This window comes from Salmo salar, chromosome ssa02 (assembly GCF_905237065.1).
Source record: "Salmo salar chromosome ssa02, Ssal_v3.1, whole genome shotgun sequence".
NCBI lineage: Eukaryota > Metazoa > Chordata > Actinopteri > Salmoniformes > Salmonidae > Salmo > Salmo salar.
In genome coordinates, this window is record NC_059443.1 from 33,623,319 (window position 1) to 33,643,932 (window position 20,614).

Below are 20,614 nucleotides of genomic sequence, written 5' to 3' on the forward strand. Positions count from 1 at the left end.
GGCCTTTTATTGTCCCCAGTGTTTTTGTTCAGTATATGATGTGTTACATTTCATATGTATTAATTTGTGAATATCCATCATCCATTTCGTATGATATATTACAAATTACAATTCGTATTATAGCTTACAAATTTGCTAAACTTACAACCTTCTAGGTTAAGGTTAGGAGTTAGGTTAACATTCAAAGTACCGTAATTTCCGGACTATTAAGCGCACCTGAATATAAGCCGCACCCACTGAATTTAATTTTTTATTTTTTTTTGAACATAAATAAGCCGCACATGTCTATAAGCCGCAGGTGCCTACCGGTATATTGAAACAAACTTTACACAGGCTTTAACGAAACACGGCTTGTAACAAAAATAAATAGGCTTTAACGAAACACGGCTTGTAACAAAAATAAATAGGCTTTAACGAAACACGGCTTGTAACAAAAATAAATAGGCTTTAACGAAACACGGCTTGTAACAAAAAATTAAAAATTAGCAGTAAACAGTAGCCTACCAAGAAAGTCATTGCTCCAGACCAAGCTCCCGTGCAGCAGCTCTATTTTCTTTTCCAACAGCCAGATCAATCGCTTTCAACTTGAAAGCTGCATCATATGCATTTCTCCGTGTCTTTGCCATGATGAGGGTGACAAAATGACTACTGTAATCAGAATGATGGGAAGTTTGAGCGCGCTCGATTTAATCTAACAGTAAACAAAAAAGTTGTTTGACCTTAACCCGTTCGGCAATTTCATTGGTCTAATGAAAGCTTCATGCCGCCAAAAAACTGAGCACGTCACAGAATGTTTTTTTAATTTATTTTTTTATTTTAAAGCGGGAAAAATCCATATGTTAGCCGCGTCATTGTTTAAGCCGCGAGGTTGAAAGCGTGGGAAAAAAGTAGCGGCTTATAGTCCGGAAATTACGGTAGCTAAAAAGTATTAAGTAGTTGAAAAATTGCTAAAATGCTAAAGTTGTCCATGATGAAGATTTGGTATCTATGGGTGAGCCTTAAGTAGACTGGAACTGCCCAATTTATTCACCAGCTTTGCCTCAACTCCTTGATGGTTAGTTAGTAAGGGACCTAAAGTCTCCTCCTGCCAATTCTCTTCCTACGCCTCACGGTCCGAGTAGCTCTACGCTTCATGCGGACTGGGCGAGTGGTTGATTGTCTACATCTGGGCATGATAATTGTTAGACCCACTGAGGAGTTGTACCTGCGCTTTTATAGGCTTTGCCTTGGTTGCGAAATGATGTCATAATGGCATTGACATGATGCAATAGTAACCATGCCATTCCAAACACAACTGGGGAAATAGACAAAAGGTCCTATTTTAAACAAAGTACAGCTTATAACGGCTTAATATACAGTATACATAAAGGCTTCACAAGCACTACATAAATACTTCACAAATGATCTATAAGCATGCCATACTCTATAAATGGTGTATAAACATATATTGCGTTATGTTACTTTTAGCATTTCACCCTTTAGTAGGAATGGTTATGTCACACTTTACACACCAGTTATAGAGTATGACATGCTTATAGATGATTTGTGAAGCATTTATATAGTGCTTATGAAGACTTTTGTATGCTATATAAAGTCTTTATAAGTTGTGCTTCGTATAAAGCGGGACCCAAAAATACAACTCAATACTAGGAAAATGTTTGATGTTTGGTATACTCGGTGTAAAGTGGACAATACCATGTGGGAGGACGGCACACTTCTTTTGAGCCTAAAAGGAAGAAAAGCGTCCCAACATTGTAGGAGGAGATCCTCCCTCAGCTTAAAATCCTAAGTGTTATTATAATACAGATGTAGACATTCGTCTTGTCCTATATCTATGTGCCAATATATTATGACATACAGTACACCTGGATATAACGACAGATGTGTCTATTTCATTTCCATGGAGCCTTAGTTCAATATCCTGTACGATGGAGGCAGTCTTTTACTCAGCTATGTGCCAGTATCATATGACACATACCACGCCTGGATATATCCACAGGTGTGTGCTGGTCCTATTCTGTGTAGGTCTAAATGTAACTCCCATTCTTCCAAAGCCTTTATGACCGAGACATGAGGTTTTGAGATGATGATTCACCTCCCAGTCGGTGATCTTTCGGTCAGACAGCCTCCTGCTAGATTTTTTTCTGAGGTGTAATAATACGATAATTACAACATGACCTAAAAGCTCCTCTTCTCACAAATCTCCCTCCTTCATTCACTCATTCCCTCTATCCTCATCTCTTCTCCTCTCTTCCCACATCCCCCTCCCTAGTCCCTTTACTTATACTCCCTCTATCCTGCTCTCTTTTCCTCTTCTCTACTCACCCCTCTATCCTTGCAGGGGTAAATGTAGCCCCGCTAGAAGAAGCATATGCAGAAAGCAGGAGAATCTGTAATTGCTGCAGATGTAAGATGTCTCTGAACCCAGGCATGGGATCTCAGTAGCGAGCCCTAGTCGCTGTGCCCATCGGTGACATTGCTCTCGGTGCTACGATGTGGTACACGCTGCCCAGCGGTGGGTGTCGACCCGTTTCCTGCGCTGCAGACATGAAAGCTCTGCTATTCCTATTTTAGTGTTAAAATAGATTTTTCTCTCTGGTTTTGATGTTGTTTTGTTGTTCCCTATCAAACTTCATACAACAGTAAGCTACTGTTATTGTACCACAGACGTGATCCTGCATGGAACATACAGAACAGTGATCTATAAAGAACTTGTACTATAAGAAATATAAATTCATGCTCAGTGTATAGGCCTAACCTTTCTATGGTGGTGAACTGCCACTGTTTTGTTAAACCATACTGAAGTCTTTACTATAGTGGTGTGTCATTCTACTATGCCTGTGACATGGGAATCATGCATACTTGGATACATCCAGTATAGCCTTTGTATGGAAGTGAACTTCCACAGTTCTGTTAGTGGAACCATGTAGTATGTCAAGTCCTATTAAATCTAGTAGGCTACAGATAAGCAGTAGGCTATATATCCTGTCTACCTGACTGCTCTTGTTCATTGTCTGTCACTTCAGGAGCTGAGAGACTTTAGGGTGGTCTGTTCTCTCAGTATGTTGCAGATCTACTGACCGTGTAAGGTACTCTCACCTGACAGAGCCACATCTCCCCCTGTTGAGGGAAAAGCATACTGCTGCAGTATACACACCATGATAAGCATAACCACTGTTACTGTTAACTTTAAAACACCTCATAACTAGGGCCAGGAGATTTTCCTGATCATGTGACAGGGATGTGAACAGGAAAAACACCAGGCCATACACCATCAAACTGAAACATGACCATTTTCATATCATCAGAGTATTGGATAAATAATGGTACTCCAATGACTGTTGCTCAACAAATGCACACAATAAACTCTCTATGATGTTCAACTAAAGGGTCTTGAAGTCCAAGCAAAGTACTGTACCCATTACCAGGGGTTCTTAAACTTTATTAGCTTGTGACCCAAAAGAGAAATTGACTGTTCTCCCAGGACCCAAATCGTCATCCAACGACCCAAATTAAGAAGAAATTGTGGGTGATTTATAGATGTATTCTCATAACTCACATGCCCAGTGCCCAGTTTGGGTCCCAACCCATAGTTTAAGAAACCCTACATTAGACAAATGTTTTGCCAACATGTTGTGCCATGTTGAGCACTTCTGATAATTTACGCTCTGTTTAATTTTCGGCTGTCTAATGGAAGAATTCCCTGGGCTGGTGTAGTTCACAGAAATTGCATTTTAGTCCCATGAATAATGATAAATGTTTAGTTTGACTAAAAGCTTATGATAGCTCCTGGTTTCTGCGCTCGCAAGCGCCAAAGGAAAGGAAAAATGTCATGCATTTAATTGGCAATCACCAAGAGATATGGCCCTCATGGAAATTATGCCCCACCTGCCGACAGATGGCGCTAATATTCCTCTTAAGTTGTTTTTCAACTGCGTCCAATTGGAATCTATGCAGTCGGCTATACACTTGTCATGTCCCCCGGTGACCGGCTCGTACATAAAACATCTTTCATTCAGGCTGCAAGGGCGTCAAATTCCTTCTTACCTAGCTTTAATGGCGAGCCGTTATAAAAATATGCGTACTGTTAAAAAAAAAATTATGTTCCACCACCAAACTAGTTGCTAATGCTACTTCCTGATTTGGAAAAGTGTAGTGTGTTTTGTCGACCTTTGGAAAGTTTACCAACAAATTAGTTTCCATCAGGCCTTTCGTGACTTTTTTAAAAATCCTACATGTACTTTACGTGCATAAAAGGTTGGATGGAAGCCTGGTTAGTGGCATATCCATCCCTGCATTGAGGTATGTTTTCCAACCCATCTCTTGCCGGCTCTGCAGTGTCTAAATCTAACCATGATGGCGTTCCGACTCCAGTGCAACTCGGTGTAAACAAGCGTAATAGTAGTCGGAATCTGCTGGATAGCTGCATAGATTCCAGTTGAACGCAGTTGACAAAAACGATGTAAAAGGAACAATAGTGCTGGTCGGGCTAGAGTTGACAGCAGACTAGAGTTTTTGAAATGAACCTCAGACTCCTTTGTCGCTATGCGTCAATACTTAAATGTACATTCTTAAATGTGTACCTATGTTTGTCCTCTGCGTGCCTTCCTTAGTATTTCAGTCAGTGGTTGTATTTGATTAAGGTTTTATTAAAATGTGTGGTTTTCAGCAAAGGCACGCAACAGAGGATGCACATGGGTTCATTAAAAAACTGTAGACTGCTCTCAACTACGTGGAGGAGTTGAGGTACTGGACAACAATTGGCTACAATCTGTATGCCAGATGATGTCATATTTTAATAATACGTTTCCATTACTGGGCGTTACAGGTTAGCTTAAACAAAACGTTGCCATTGTCAGATTTTTCTTGACGATACTTTTTTCACCGAATCGAGAACTAAGTCTTTGTCCAGTTGCAGGTGGTTCTCCACAAACCAGAGACTATTCAGAAAGATATTAAATCCATGTTTTGCACTGAGTGAGGTGTTCCCTCGCCATTTTAGCTGCCAGACATCTTGCATTTCACATCTTCGCAGGAACTAGTCTTTTCTATGCGCCGCGGCCACTTGTAGAAGTAGATGGCAGCGCATCACACATTGCGACCAAAACAAAGATGTACACACATGCAAGAGGCATTTCTCACTCGATACAAGACATGGATGTAGTCTCTTTCTGAATATTCTCTGGTTTTCAGAGAACCACCTGTAACCGGACGCAGACATTTCTAAGATACTTTTTTTCACCGAATTGAGAACGAAAAAATTATCGCCAAGAACAGTTACGTTGAAAGATCTATGGCAACGTTTTGTCTGAGCTAACCTGTAACATGCTGACGACGCGAGCGGTGAAAAATAAATGTGCACGTGTTATTCAATCATTGCACCCACACTGCTGGCGGGTGTCTGCGTGGCCATGCGCTAAAATATATCTTGGTTATGTTTGTGATGCTCGACGCGCTGCAAATCCCTCCTCTGCCATCTCCTCATTGGTTTTTAGGAGCATATACCCACAGTGCCATCCCCTCATTGGTTTTTAGGAGCATATACCCACAGTGCCATCTCCTCATTGGTTTTTAGGAGCATATACCCACAGTGCCATCTCCTCATTGGTTTTTAGGAGCATATACCCACAGTGCCATCTCCTCATTGGTTTTTAGGAGCATATACCCACAGTGCCATCTCCTCATTGGTTTTTAGGAGCATATACCCACAGTGCCATCTCCTCATTGGTTTTTAGGAGCATATACACACAGTGCCATCCCCTCATTGGTTTTTAGGAGCATATACCCACAGTGCCATCTCCTCATTGGTTTTTAGGAGCATATACCCACGTGCCATCCCCTCATTGGTTTTTAGGAGCATATACCCACGTTGGTGATTGAAAGATTAACTGAGGTCCACACTCAGTTCATCTTTGTGGTAATGCACCGTAAAGTTGGTTGCCAACCGCCATATAAAGTTCAAAGAAGCCTGAAGGAAGGAGGAGAGATGACGAGAAATGAATTCGGTTTATGGTTTTATCTGTGGATTAATTGTCGGAGTAGAGGACCTTGTGCATTTCGGGTAAAATAACAACCCAATGTTTATATCCCAGGATAAATTAGCAATCAACAGCAAGCTAGCTAAATTGCCGTATATGCTTAATGCTTTTTGACCTGTCCCCAAATTCATATAATTGGTTCAGAGTTTGTTTTGATATTTCAACCAGCGTGTCATGATTAGGTCTGGTGTGGGTGAACAAAATCAATTTGCAGACGCACGCGCGGTTTGGTCAGCATGTAATGCCCAGTAATGGAAACGTATTAAGTTATATCACGTTATCTGGCATACAAACTGTAGCTTACGTTGAAATGAGCTCAAAACTAAATCTGTTTGCATGTTAGCTAGCTAGACATGCAGTTAGTGTATTAACAGGAAGTACAAAAGGAGTCTCCTCAACACTTGTTGATGAGTAAATGTCGTAATACAAACACGAAGACAATTGACGTAATGGTCGTCAATGAGGCAAACAATTTATGATAATGTGGTTACATGTAGTTGATTTGTAGGTAGTGGTGCTCCCAAAACACCCACTAGCTATTTGGGCCGGGACGATACCAGTGTCTCAATCTTTTTTCCATGGCAAAAATCAAAACACAAAGCTGGTCCTTTAAAAACTTGCTGTAAGTACGACCGGGACGATTTTACAATCTATGTTGTGAGCTGTGGAAAATGCTTGTACAATGTGGAGAAACATTGTGTAGCGTAGACCAAGTTGCTGCAGTTATTTTTATATTGTCAGACAAAACCATCACCTCTTACTGATACTTATTTCAGATTTTCATGAGTTGAGTGACCCTGTTGTTACTAGCAAATGCAGTACAACCATTTATGGGCAAGTTTCTTGAGACTGTAGGTAGTTCACTCACATACAGGGAGATAGTTCCAACTGTCTAAATGATTGTTACATGAAGTACCTAATTAAGTGGGATGTGCATAAGGCAAAGCTACATTTGATCCTCCAAGCTTCCGTTTCTGACGGTGTGTGTGATTGTCAGATAGGAGAAGATGGATGGGAAGGAGCCAAAGAAGGACCAGAAGCGGCACCAGCAGAAGCACAGCGGGCCCAAGGCGGAGAGGAAAAAGAGCAGGAAACAGCTGGGAACCCCAGCCGGAGATGACGAACGCAAGAGGAACCCCAAAGCGTTTGCGGTCCAGTCAGCAGTGCGCATGGCCAAAACCTTCCACAGGTCAGCAGCATTCGTATATACATGCCCCACTATACTATACTACACTACATGAAAAATCATCCCACCATCAACTTTCATGTTTGAGTTTTAATCATTTATTTAGTTTTATTTCACAAGGTTTACATAGTATATTGTTGTCTTTTTAGTTACTGTGACACTAATCTGTGGTTTTACAAGTTCATAGAAATAGCCATAGGAGTGAATGCTGTTAACATGTATCTTGAGTGGTTCAGACAGATCGTCAGACATTGAGATTTAGAAAAGCGGTGTAGAGGCAGCAGCACAACAAGTGCAGACAGACACAGTTCAACATTGTAGGAAACTATAAACACTGTTCTTTCCCCCTCTCCTAGAGCCCAGGACCTAAAGGCCAAGAAACATCACATACCCCTGGTGGACCGCACCCCTTTAGAGCCTCCCCCGATAGTGGTGGTGGTGGTAGGACCCCCCAAGGTGGGCAAGAGTACCCTCATCCGCTGCCTGATCAAGAACTTCACACGGCAGAAACTAGGGGACATCTGCGGGCCTGTGACTATCGTCTCTGGTGAGCTGAGCTTGGATGTTTCTTACTGTATTGAGATCAATTGGGTCGTATTCATTAGTGCAAAGCAATTTGCAACCGAAAAATGAAAACAAGCACTTCTTCTTGGACAAGTTAAGGTAGTCCCTCCCCGTTTTGTCACATTTGCTTCCGTTTAGTTCCTAGTGAATACAACCTTGTGTGACTACAGAGCTGTCATTTAATGTGTTGTGTTTACCTTGCGTGACCACAGAGCTGTCATTTATTGTGTTGTGTTTACCTCGCGTGACCACAGAGCTGTCATTTATTGTGTTGTGTTTACCTTGCGTGACCACAGAGCTGTCATTTATTGTGTTGTGTTTACCTTGCGTGACCACAGAGCTGTCATTTAATGTGTTGTGTTTACCTTGCGTGACCACAGAGCTGTCATTTATTGTGTTGTGTTTACCTCGCGTGACCACAGAGCTGTCATTTAATGTGTTGTGTTTACCTTGCGTGACCACAGAGCTGTCATTTATTGTGTTGTGTTTACCTTGCGTGACCACAGAGCTGTCATTTATTGTGTTGTGTTTACCTTGCGTGACCACAGAGCTGTCATTTATTGTGTTGTGTTTACCTTGCGTGACCACAGAGCTGTCATTTATTGTGTTGTGTTTACCTCGCGTGACCACAGAGCTGTCATTTATTGTGTTGTGTTTACCTTGCGTGACCACAGAGCTGTCATTTAATGTGTGTGTTTACCTTGCGTGACCACAGAGCTGTCATTTATTGTGTTGTGTTTACCTTGCGTGACCACAGAGCTGTCATTTAATGTGTTGTGTTTACCTTGCGTGACCACAGAGCTGTCATTTATTGTGTTGTGTTTACCTTGCGTGACCACAGAGCTGTCATTTATTGTGTTGTGTTTACCTTGCGTGACCACAGAGCTGTCATTTAATGTGTTGTGTTTACCTTGCGTGACCACAGAGCTGTCATTTATTGTGTTGTGTTTACCTTGCGTGACCACAGAGCTGTCATTTATTGTGTTGTGTTTACCTTGCGTGACCACAGAGCTGTCATTTATTGTGTTGTGTTTACCTTGCGTGACCACAGAGCTGTCATTTAATGTGCTGTTTACCTTGCGTGACCACAGAGCTGTCATTTATTGTGTTGTGTTTACCTTGCGTGACCACAGAGCTGTCATTTATTGTGTTGTGTTTACCTTGCGTGACCACAGAGCTGTCATTTATTGTGTTGTGTTTACCTTGCGTGACCACAGAGCTGTCATTTAATGTGCTGTTTACCTTGCGTGACCACAGAGCTGTCATTTATTGTGTTGTGTTTACCTTGCGTGACCACAGAGCTGTCATTTATTGTGTTGTGTTTACCTTGCGTGACCACAGAGCTGTCATTTATTGTGTGTGTTTACCTTGCGTGACCACAGAGCTGTCATTTATTGTGTTGTGTTTACCTCGCGTGACCACAGAGCTGTCATTTAATGTTGTGTTTACCTTGCGTGACCACAGAGCTGTCATTTAATGTGTTGTGTTTACCTTGCGTGACCACAGAGCTGTCATTTATTGTGTTGTGTTTACCTTGCGTGACCACAGAGCTGTCATTTATTGTGTTGTGTTTACCTTGCGTGACCACAGAGCTGTCATTTATTGTGTTGTGTTTACCTTGCGTGACCACAGAGCTGTCATTTATTGTGTTGTGTTTACCTTGCGTGACCACAGAGCTGTCATTTATTGTGTGTGTTTACCTTGCGGGACCACAGAGCTGTCATTTATTGTGTTGTGTTTACCTTGCGTGACCACAGAGCTGTCATTTATTGTGTTGTGTTTACCTCGCGTGACCACAGAGCTGTCATTTAATGTTGTGTTTACCTTGCGTGACCACAGAGCTGTCATTTATTGTGTTGTGTTTACCTTGCGTGACCACAGAGCTGTCATTTATTGTGTTGTGTTTACCTTGCGTGACCACAGAGCTGTCATTTATTGTGTTGTGTTTACCTTGCGTGACCACAGAGCTGTCATTTATTGTGTTGTGTTTACCTTGCGTGACCACAGAGCTGTCATTTAATGTGCTGTTTACCTTGCGTGACCACAGAGCTGTCATTTATTGTGTTGTGTTTACCTTGCGTGACCACAGAGCTGTCATTTATTGTGTTGTGTTTACCTTGCGTGACCACAGAGCTGTCATTTATTGTGGTGTTTACCTTGCGTGACCACAGAGCTGTCATTTAATGTGCTGTTTACCTTGCGTGACCACAGAGCTGTCATTTATTGTGTTGTGTTTACCTTGCGTGACCACAGAGCTGTCATTTATTGTGTTGTGTTTACCTTGCGTGACCACAGAGCTGTCATTTATTGTGTTGTGTTTACCTTGCGTGACCACAGAGCTGTCATTTATTGTGTTGTGTTTACCTTGCGTGACCACAGAGCTGTCATTTAATGTGTTGTGTTTACCTTGCGTGACCACAGAGCTGTCATTTATTGTGTTGTGTTTACCTTGCGTGACCACAGAGCTGTCATTTATTGTGTTGTGTTTACCTTGCGTGACCACAGAGCTGTCATTTATTGTGTTGTGTTTACCTTGCGTGACCACAGAGCTGTCATTTAATGTGGTGTTTACCTTGCGTGACCACAGAGCTGTCATTTATTGTGTTGTGTTTACCTTGCGTGACCACAGAGCTGTCATTTATTGTGTTGTGTTTACCTTGCGTGACCACAGAGCTGTCATTTATTGTGTTGTGTTTACCTTGCGTGACCACAGAGCTGTCATTTATTGTGTTGTGTTTACCTTGCGTGACCACAGAGCTGTCATTTATTGTGCTGTTTACCTTGCGTGACCACAGAGCTGTCATTTAATGTGCTGTTTACCTTGCGTGACCACAGAGCTGTCATTTAATGTGTTGTGTTTACCTTGCGTGACCACAGAGCTGTCATTTATTGTGTTGTGTTTACCTTGCGTGACCACAGAGCTGTCATTTATTGTGTTGTGTTTACCTTGCGTGACCACAGAGCTGTCATTTATTGTGTTGTTTACCTTGCGTGACCACAGAGCTGTCATTTAATGTGTTGTGTTTACCTTGCGTGACCACAGAGCTGTCATTTATTGTGTTGTGTTTACCTTGCGTGACCACAGAGCTGTCATTTAATGTGTTGTGTTTACCTTGCGTGACCACAGAGCTGTCATTTATTGTGTTGTGTTTACCTTGCGTGACCACAGAGCTGTAATTTATTGTGTTGTGTTTACCTTGTGTGCTAACGCCGCCACACCACCATCTTCATTTTCCTTTCAGGAAAGAAGAGGCGTCTTACCTTCATCGAGTGTAGCAATGACATCAATACAATGATTGACTTGGCAAAGGTTGCTGACTTGGTAAGTTAATTTGTGTATGGTGGTTAAAAGGCAAAATGTCTGAATTTTAAAGGCATTGATGACAAGATAGAATTGTACTACTTATGATATTGGAATACGTACAGTGTCTGTTTTGATGCCTTATTGTTGGCTTTTTAGTATATTTTATCATGCTACAAAAATGCAGTGTTGGCATAAACACTAATGTGTCCTATTCACTATGTAGTGAATAGTGCACTACTTTTGACCTATTCACTATGTAGTGCACTACTTTTGACCAGGGCCCATAGGGCTCTGGTCAAAAGTAGTGCACTATATAGCAAGTAGGGTGCCATTTGAGATGCACATATCTGTGACATTTGAATTGAACCCAGATTTCCCTACCAAACAATAAAAATAGACTTTACGTGATGCTATCAGTGAGCTAAAGACTGACATCCCTGTGGTCCACCAGGTGCTGATGCTCATTGATGCCAGCTTCGGCTTTGAGATGGAGACCTTTGAGTTCCTCAACATCTGCCAGGTGCACGGCTTCCCGCGCATCATGGGCGTGCTCACCCACCTGGACTCGTTCCGCAATAACAAGGCCCTTCGCAAGACCAAGAAGCGGCTCAAGCATCGCTTCTGGACTGAGGTCTACCAGGTCGGCACCGAAATTAGAATGAGAAGCTTTTTATCTTTGGCTTCACACCATAAATTGTATTAGCAATTGTGTGTGTAAGGTTGAGTGAGTCAGTGCAAATAGTCTCTTAAAATGTAGGTGAGTACAGGTAGACGGGTCTGTGCAGGTAGACAGCTTAGGGTTAGCTGTTCAACAGTCTTACGGACTGGAGGTCGAAGCTGTCTCGGAACCTGTTCGTCCGAGAGAAGGCGGAGAAAAAAGTCCAAAGGGCTGGAATCATTGACGATCATCTGGACTTCCTCAGAGACCGCCTGGTGTAGATGTCCTGCTGCCTGCATGACTGGGCAGTCTTCACCACCCTCTGTAGAGCCTTGTGGTTCAGGCCGGGTAGTTGCCGTACCAGGCGGTGATGCAGCCAGACAGAATGCTCTCAATGGTGCACCTGTAAAGTTCCCTGAAGATCTGAGGGGCCAAGCCAAACCTCTTCAGCCACCCTGTAGTCTACAATAACCTCCTTGGTTTTGCTGAGGTTGAGGGAGAGGTTATTGTCCTGGCACCACTCTGCCAGGGCTCTAACCACCTCTCTGTAGGCTTTCTCGTCGATCAGCCCTATCACTGTCGTGTCGTCAGCAAACTTGATGATGGAGTTGGTTTGACAGGGTTTTTTTTGAAGTATTTTTATTGGTTTTCACATATATTTTCAAACAGTACAAAGCATGGATAATATCAAAAGCAACAACAACTGAACACCATACTGTAACTAACTATATACAATCTATATATACAATCTATATATACAATCTATAGCTAGCACATTTCATATTTAATTTCTTGGCAAGCGCTGAGATATTTCTGATGTGCTAGATAAACCTTGGAGGTAAATTTGCAGAGTTGGCCAGTCTGTGCCAACCCTTCACATCCCTTTCATACATCCTGCAACTCATATTTGTTCTCTTGTGCTATCGAAGTGACAAGTTGACTTGTGATCTTCTTAGGTTTGTCTTGATAAGATGTTAAAAAAAAAAGTACACTCTCTGTCACCTTGCACGTTGTAAATGTGTTATAGTTATGAAGGCTAACAATCTCATAAACATGGCATGCGGTCTTTCTCTGAACCTAATCCAACACAAGTCCCTTTCCTGAACAGTGTTCCACGTTCCCTCTTTGTTCCCACAGGGTGCCAAACTCTTCTACCTGTCCGGTATGGTGTACGGAGAGTACCAGACCCAGGAGGTCAAGAACCTGGGCCGCTTCATCTCCGTCATGAAGTTCCGCCCGCTGGTGTGGCAGCAATCTCATCCCTACGTCGTGGCCGACCGGTGAGTGTCCAGACCTTTATAGAGCAATGTGTTTGTAATGGAAAGTAGCTAGAACTGATTCCGAGTAGGGAAAGTGACATGATCCATGCTGTTGAATGGTGCCATATATGGTTATTGTGTGTAACAGAGCTGTTTTCTAATAGAAACAATGTGTATGTTTGGTGCGTGTGTGTGTGTGTGTGTGTGTGTGTTGTGTGCCTGTGAGAAATGGATCCTACTACCTTGCTTCCATTTTCACTCTGTTTTCAAATGTTCTTGTTGAACTGTACCCCTTCACTGTTCCTCGATCACATTCACCATCTACACAGCATGGAGGATTTGACGGACCCCGAGATGGTGAGGGTGGACCCCAAGTGTGATCGTACTGTGTCTCTCTATGGCTACCTGAGGGGGACATACTTGAAGAATAAAGGCCAGGTCCATATTCCTGGTAAGTATGCTCATTGGGTTAAGAGCAAATAAGAATCTGAGCCCTTTTTAGGAACACTGACTTGTGGAGAAGAGATGGATTTAATACTGCATCAATACTCTCAAATCTAGTACATTTTGACATGCACTATTCACATTCACCAATGTATTTTGCAAATAAACATAGCATGTGGTTACTGCGATGGTGTTTTTGGAAAATGTTTCACTCCTACACAGTTGTACAAAAGTGGGGTTTTGAAAACATTGATTCAGATTCAGAAAGCTATATTGTCTTAACATTGGGCAATTTGGTTTGAAACCTAACACATGATGGCACCCTCTGCAGGTGTGGGGGACTTTGCGGTGGCAGACATCAGCTTCCTGCCAGACCCCTGCGCTCTGCCTGAAGCGCAGAAGAAGAGGGCGCTGAACGAGAAGGAGCGGCTGCTCTACGCTCCCATGGCGGGGGTCGGGGGGGTCGTGTACGATAAGGACGCAGTGTACATCGACCTGCCCGGCGGCCACGTCAATCAAGAACAGGTCAGTTCCAACCCCTGGGCCATGTTCAGTAAGACACAGAAAAGGAAAATGCTTTGAAACATTTAACAAAAAATAAAAAACGATGTATTTTTATTGGTCAAAGTCAGGCAGTTGATGGATGTGATATGAAAGTGCTCCTGAATATGATTTACTACTGTTATATACATTGGCTTGAGACTGTTGTAATGAGTGTACTAAACCGAAAGTGTCATGGACCGTTGAAAATTCCCTCTCCCCTGAACCTAGATAATGTCCAGAGGATTTCGGTAATGTGTGTGTGTGTGTGTGCACACGCTCCTATAATCAGTTACCTCTGTCCCATGTCCACTAGGAGGAGGTCCGTCCCACCACAGAGTTGGTCCAATCCCTCATCAGTACACACACCACCCTGGATGCCAAGATGGCCGCCAGCAAAGTGTCACTGTTCACAGGGGCGGCTGCCCTGACCCCCAGGGAAGTGGAGGAGGAGGAGGAGGAGAACGGGTGAGTGACGCTCAGGCAGCAACGTCCTATCCCATATATTATGCGCTACTTTTGAAAGCCACTATGGAATCATTTGAGACACAGCCCTAAACTCATTGTTAAAATTGGTTAAAGACTAATTGTCGAGTCGCAGCCCTAAAATATTGTTAAAATCTGTTTATAAACTTATTGTTAAAAGAGAACCTCATCGTCGTGTTAATCTCATGGACTGTCAGTCCTTGCAATTTGAGAGTCGCTACATTTCTCCAGTCCTATCGCTCAGCTTTATAGCAAACCAAGTGGCTGCCGTTTTGTTCTTTTGTGAAATAAAAAGTGGACCCTTAAATAAAGGCATAAAGAAAATGATACACATTTTTGCCTCTGACTTGTGTTGGTCTCCATCTTGTCTTACAGGCTGACGTCAGGACTCCAGGAGAGCCGAGTCTGGGACCCTGAGACACAGAGAGAGAGGAGGAAGGCTGTCTTCACTGAAGAGGAAGATGATGATGATGATGATGACAGTGATGGTAGCAGTGAAGAAGAGGGGGATGAGGAAGGAGAGTCTGAAGAAGAGGATGAGGAAGATGAGGGGGGAAACAAAAGGGAAGAAGAAGAAACGGTTTTGAAGAACGAGGCAAATGACAAAACTGAACCAAAAGAGAAGCAAGGAATAAAGACCGTCCCTCCGGTGAAGAGACAGAAGATGGAGGAAAGGAAAGCGGAGAAAGGGCCAGTGGTGGAGGTACCTGCCTTTGCAGACAGTGAGGATGAGCTGGAAATGAGTGAGGAGGAGGAAGGGGGGAAGGGAGAGCAGGAGAGTGAAGGAGAGGAAAGCGATTCGGAGGGGGAAGAAGATGAAGAAGACGGTGCAGTGGAAAAGGGTGATCTCAAACCGATAGACTCGGGTCATTGCTCGGAGGAGGAGGATGCGAGTGACTCAATACAAGATGACTGCGAAACCAATGTCTCGGGCAAAGAAGGCAAGAAGTCGAATGCCACCTCCAAAGAGGAAGATGAGGAGATGGAGGGAGGAGAGCTGTGCTATGAAAGTGCCGGTAATATTCTGTCTATTCAGCGTAGTTTCATTGTGGCCCCTCCCCCTTGTCTATACTACCTCTTCAGGGTCCACAGATTTTTGTTCAATAATGCTGCTCTGAATTGAGTACCAAGTTGAATACTTGAATCAGGTGTGTTAGTGGCGGGCTGGAACAAAAACCTGCACACACTGGTGTAAGCAATATTGTGACGGATGCACCTTACCCCCAACAGTTGTCTTACGCTCTAGGCACTCCTGTAGATCTGAAAGGACTGGATAGGTTTCTTGCCTTGTGATAGGGCATTAGATTATCCTATCTAATCGTATTAAATGTACATGAGTGCCTAGGAGCTAAGGGTCGATTTAGCATTCAGAATGCTTCTTCTGTCTGCCATATTGCGTTCACCTTGTGAACACTGATGGGGAGGGGAAGTGGCTAAATGGAACAAGAACTTAAGTTGGAATCAATAATTCATTTGACCTTTGACCCTAACCCACCTCATGTTTCTCAGGGTCACTGCGGTGGAAGGAGGGCCTGCAACAGAAAGCGTCGGAGGCGTTTCTACGGCAACAGCGCGCCGCCCCCAACCTGCGTAAACTGGTGTATGGCACAGGTAACGTCTCCTCCTGGGTTTCAGTAACAATATCATTTTTGGTTCTTAGAAAAAAATTTTACATTTTCCCTTTTATCCTAATGTCATGGCGGATCTTGTTTGTTGAGCACTAGTGTATTCATTAATGCACACTAAAGCGATAAAAAAATGACAGTTTCATATTGGACTATTTCGCCCCATTTGCTTCCGTTTGTGCCTAACCTTGATTTCTGACTGTCTACGCTTGTTTCCTTCAGTGGCAGAGGATGATGATGATGGGGAGGAGGATGAGGAGGAGCTGGGAGGGCTGTTTCGAGTCAGCCGCCCTGAGAAGGGCAAGAAGCATCGTGCGGACGGCGTGGACTGCTCCCGTTTTGAACCCGATGCCGCTCGCAATTGGGACCTGGAAGAGGTAAAATAAATCTACAAAACCATATTGTAGCGCCCCTTTCCTTTGTCCCATCTTTTACTACAGGGTTTATCTTCCTCTGGGACCCCAAGGGTTGCACATTTTTGTTTTAACCCAGCACTAGCACACCTTATTTGGTACTGGACATTTAAAGTGTGGAAAGACCAACCGTTTGAAGAACGGCATTAAGTAAGATGTTAGGAGCTATGGATGGAGGCATTCATACATTCATATTCTGGCCTGGGTTGGGGTCAATACAATTTAGTTTCCATCAATTCAAGAGATGAATTCAACTTGAGAATATGTTTTGTAATTGACATAAATATTGTGTCTCAGATGCTGGACTCGATACGGGACTGTTTTGTTACGGGGAAATGGGAAGACGATCAAGATGCTGCTACATTGCTGAAAGAGGATGGTAAGGAGTTGGTGCTCATTGCTCAATACTGTCGGGATTGTTTTCATGACTTTCTCGGTCTTGTCCTTTTTTAAAAGTGCTTTATAACTGCAATCTGTACCATTTGAAATGAAATCTGTTAAGGTCGACTCCTGTGTGCACATCAAATATAGTAAGCAGAGAGCAATTGAAATTCATCTTCCCCAATTGTAATTATTTTCATGTGCTCCGGATATGGGCTCATATTCCCAACAGAGTAGTCCCAATCCATCAGGGCTATGTACTGTATATGAGAAGTCCACTGTTCATTATCACCCCCTTGCTAACGTGCTCTTCTTTTCTCTTTTAGAGGAGCTGTATGGCGACTTTGAGGACTTGGAGACGGGGGAAGTGCACAAGGGGAAAGCTGCCAAGCAGAAGGACCAAGCCGAGGAAGAAAGTGATGAGGAGGAGAAGCTGATGAAGGTGGACGACGAGACCCAGAAGAACAAGCGTCTGGAGAAGAAACGGCGGCTGAAGGAGCGTTTCGACACAGAGTACGACGACGGAGACGCCACCTACTTTGACGACCTCAAGGAGGAGATGCAAAAACAGGCAGAGGTGAGGGGTTATTGGGTCATAGGTAAACGTTTGTTATGACAGGAGGCAGAAGTCTCTGGCCCTGTTCGAATACTTCAGAAATGTCTCCTTTTTCCTTTCTTGATGTAGTCACAGATTGTTTTACAAATAATATATGTTTTGTGTGGGTATTTTGACACTTAATTTAGACAGTTATGAAATGAGTGGGGATTACAGACATGTGGGAGAAACAGTGGGAAGAGAGGGTGCAGGCAATGTTCCCAAAAAAATGTAGTCACTGCGCAAATTTCATGTATGCTGAGCACAAACTTGAACTTTGTGAAAATGTTGTGCAACTTCCGGCATGCGTTTACTGTGCACACTGAGGCTGTACCTGATTTAAGTTAGTTTTAACAGTGGCCAAGTAGGCTACTGTGGCTATTTGATCATAATATAGGCCTACCATAAAAAACTGAAGAAAAACACATCCCGGAACATTTTAACATGGAACTAGAAAAGCTATCATTCAGCCTACAGTAGCAGCCAATGTGTGGTGTTCAATGCCTACATTCCATTATAATATAAAAAATATGAACATGCAGGGCTTGACATTAACCTGTTTAGTCAAGGAGGTGACTGAAAATGTTGTTTGACGGAAGAAACCACTTTACAAAATCAAATTCGTTATTATTCCCATACCATTATTACAGAGAATCAGACAAATTATGCTACAATCTGCCTATTGGCTACTTATTCAAGACCGTCTCAAAATACAACACTTCCCCTTTAAGACACAAAAAAGCTCAGTACCTGACTTGCTTTCCAAAGATGGCTAGAAATGCACACATTTTGTGCTCTTGTTGGACGCAGTCACTCCCTCATTGTTGACTAGAAATGAGCTATAACTGGCCTAATAACTCACTATCAAAGAATAGGAACAAATGTGCACTCATGGCTACATGCAGCTCTCACTTTGATCTCGAAACAAGCGCATCTACTCGAACGCTCATACTGTAAACACAGTTCAAAGTGAATGGCACATATCCATATGGCAATGGCTATTTGCATATAGGCCTACTGCAGCTGTAGTTAGTTATGGCGCACCGTTCTGTGTAGAATACTGCGGAGTCATGCCTGTCAATGCATTAGAATCCTACTCCAATGCGCTCTGCCTGCAAGAAAATCTCTTGCACAGTTAATTTTCCATACGAAATCTTGCGTAGTTTGTTTTGTTTTTCGGTATATTACATTGAAAGTGGCTAATATTGCGTTGGTACGATCACAATTGCCACAGTAGAGTGAAACGTTGATAGTGTTAACTAAAGTGGAAAACTGTAGAAAGTTGAGTGACTTTCAATCTCGGGCTTGTGTGCGCTCGCTCATATTTCTTCTGCACGGCTGCACACCTGCGCGCGCACACAGCTTAGAGGGAACATTGGTTGCAAGGTACTGTCTCCAGTGGGGAGCGTCGCGTGACATGGCAGGAGTGTTACCACTCAACCATGGCTCGGCGCGTGAACACAGATCTGGATTGGTTGGCTTGGTGAGCGATAGGGTGGTAACCTTACTTGCACCTACCCAACCACCAGATCTGTGCTTACGTCTAAGAAACGAGGAAGGATGCATTTGGAAATTATTCAAACGGGGTCAAGGTAACATCTTATTATACCCAAAAGGAAACCAAAGTTGTCAGTGGCATTCCGATCAGACATTGGGTCGTGTTCATCAGGCACAATGAGGGAAAATCAGTCTTGAAACGCAACACAAAATTGTGCATGCTCTTTTTTTTCTTTTTCTAAATCCACTTACAGGACTGTCAACCTTGGCACTGACACAAAGTATATTCAGTATGTGGCCCGTGTGGGATTCAAACCAACAACCCTGGTGTTGACAACACCATGTTCTAACCCACTGAGCCTTTCATTTCACCACAATCTCTAAACCTTTCTCCTCTTCCTAGCTGAACCGGGCTGAGTTTGAGGACGTGGATGACGAGACACGGGTCCAATACGAGGGCTTCCGGCCTGGCATGTATGTCCGTCTGGAAATCCCCTCCCTGCCCTGCGAATTTGTCACCAACTTTGACCCCCACTATCCCATCATCCTCGGGGCTCTAGGTGCCAGCGAGGGGAACGTAGGCTACCTGCAGGTAAGCGAGGGTTAACGAGTCAGGCGCCGATCCATTTAAATTGAAGTAAAGTGAATTGGACTTCCAGTTCAAGAACTGAAAACTCCTTGGCTGTGTCTGAAATATCCCCCTATTAAACACAGGGACGTCCCATTGAGACCGATGTCTCTTTTGCAAGGGAGCCCTGATTCACAAAAATGCAGCAAAATAAGGAATTACTGACAATTAGAAAAATCCAAGGCGGGAGCATGAAACATACAAAAATACCATTTTGAAAACTCATGCATTCCTCTGTAAAAAGGTCACTTACCAATACCCTGAAATGTCTGAAAGGCAACGCTGCGTCCAATTGTAGGGTATTCTGAAATGTGTTCCATGTATGTGGCACGTAAAACTAAAGGGTGTTTTACCTAAATCAGTAATTTCAAGAATTAGCCATTCCTGTGAGCGAGTAAGGTATTTGTACTTCTGTAGGTCAGGAGCGATGTAGTATGGTAGTTTCTGCACGAGCGCTTTATAAATGAACAGAAGGCAATGCTCTCTGCGTTGCCAATGATGGCCAGCCCACTTTCTGATACAGATCACAGTGACGGAAAGTCAACTGAACTATTTATTCTATCAAGCGAAAGGCACAATCGATTTCTGTAGAAGAAGTCCATCTTAATTCTGTTTCTTCGTTAGCTCATCTACATGTTTTAAATGACTTCTTGTCATCGATCCAAATGCCTTATGAGTGGACTTGCTCCATTCAGCGTGCAGATATGTCTGAGCTCTAGAGAACAGAATACACTTTGTTTTATCTGCAGTCAGTACCAGTTTGTGGTCAACAAGTGCTTTTTGTATGACATTATGGAGCAGTCTGCGGTTCAGCTATAGCCTGATTCGAAGAGGAGGCAGAGTAAAGCACACTGTCATCAGCATAAGTGTAGCTTGCAGTTTTCCACTAAGGAACCAATATTGTTTATGTACAGTGCGAATAGTATTGGCTGTAAATCAGTTGTGCAGTGGTGCCTGGAGAAGTGGGTATACTAATGTTTTGCTAAAAATATTTCT

General features: G+C 43.2%; 1 protein-coding gene across 1 annotated transcript in view; it reads left to right on the top strand.

Moving 5' to 3' along the window:
* The window catches only part of LOC106581260 (ribosome biogenesis protein BMS1 homolog), a 38,847-nt gene that overhangs the window by 897 nt on the left and 17,336 nt on the right, over positions 1-20,614 (top strand). Inside the window, exons 2-15 of the mRNA XM_014163214.2 lie at positions 7,036-7,227; positions 7,581-7,771; positions 11,031-11,110; positions 11,544-11,732; positions 12,888-13,030; positions 13,339-13,460; positions 13,785-13,978; positions 14,310-14,461; positions 14,855-15,495; positions 15,989-16,090; positions 16,327-16,481; positions 16,815-16,896; positions 17,225-17,475; positions 19,394-19,582. Coding sequence (XP_014018689.1) covers positions 7,046-7,227; positions 7,581-7,771; positions 11,031-11,110; positions 11,544-11,732; positions 12,888-13,030; positions 13,339-13,460; positions 13,785-13,978; positions 14,310-14,461; positions 14,855-15,495; positions 15,989-16,090; positions 16,327-16,481; positions 16,815-16,896; positions 17,225-17,475; positions 19,394-19,582 — 2,673 coding nt within the window. The 5' untranslated portion in view covers positions 7,036-7,045. The remainder of the gene's footprint in view (positions 1-7,035; positions 7,228-7,580; positions 7,772-11,030; positions 11,111-11,543; positions 11,733-12,887; positions 13,031-13,338; positions 13,461-13,784; positions 13,979-14,309; positions 14,462-14,854; positions 15,496-15,988; positions 16,091-16,326; positions 16,482-16,814; positions 16,897-17,224; positions 17,476-19,393; positions 19,583-20,614) is intronic.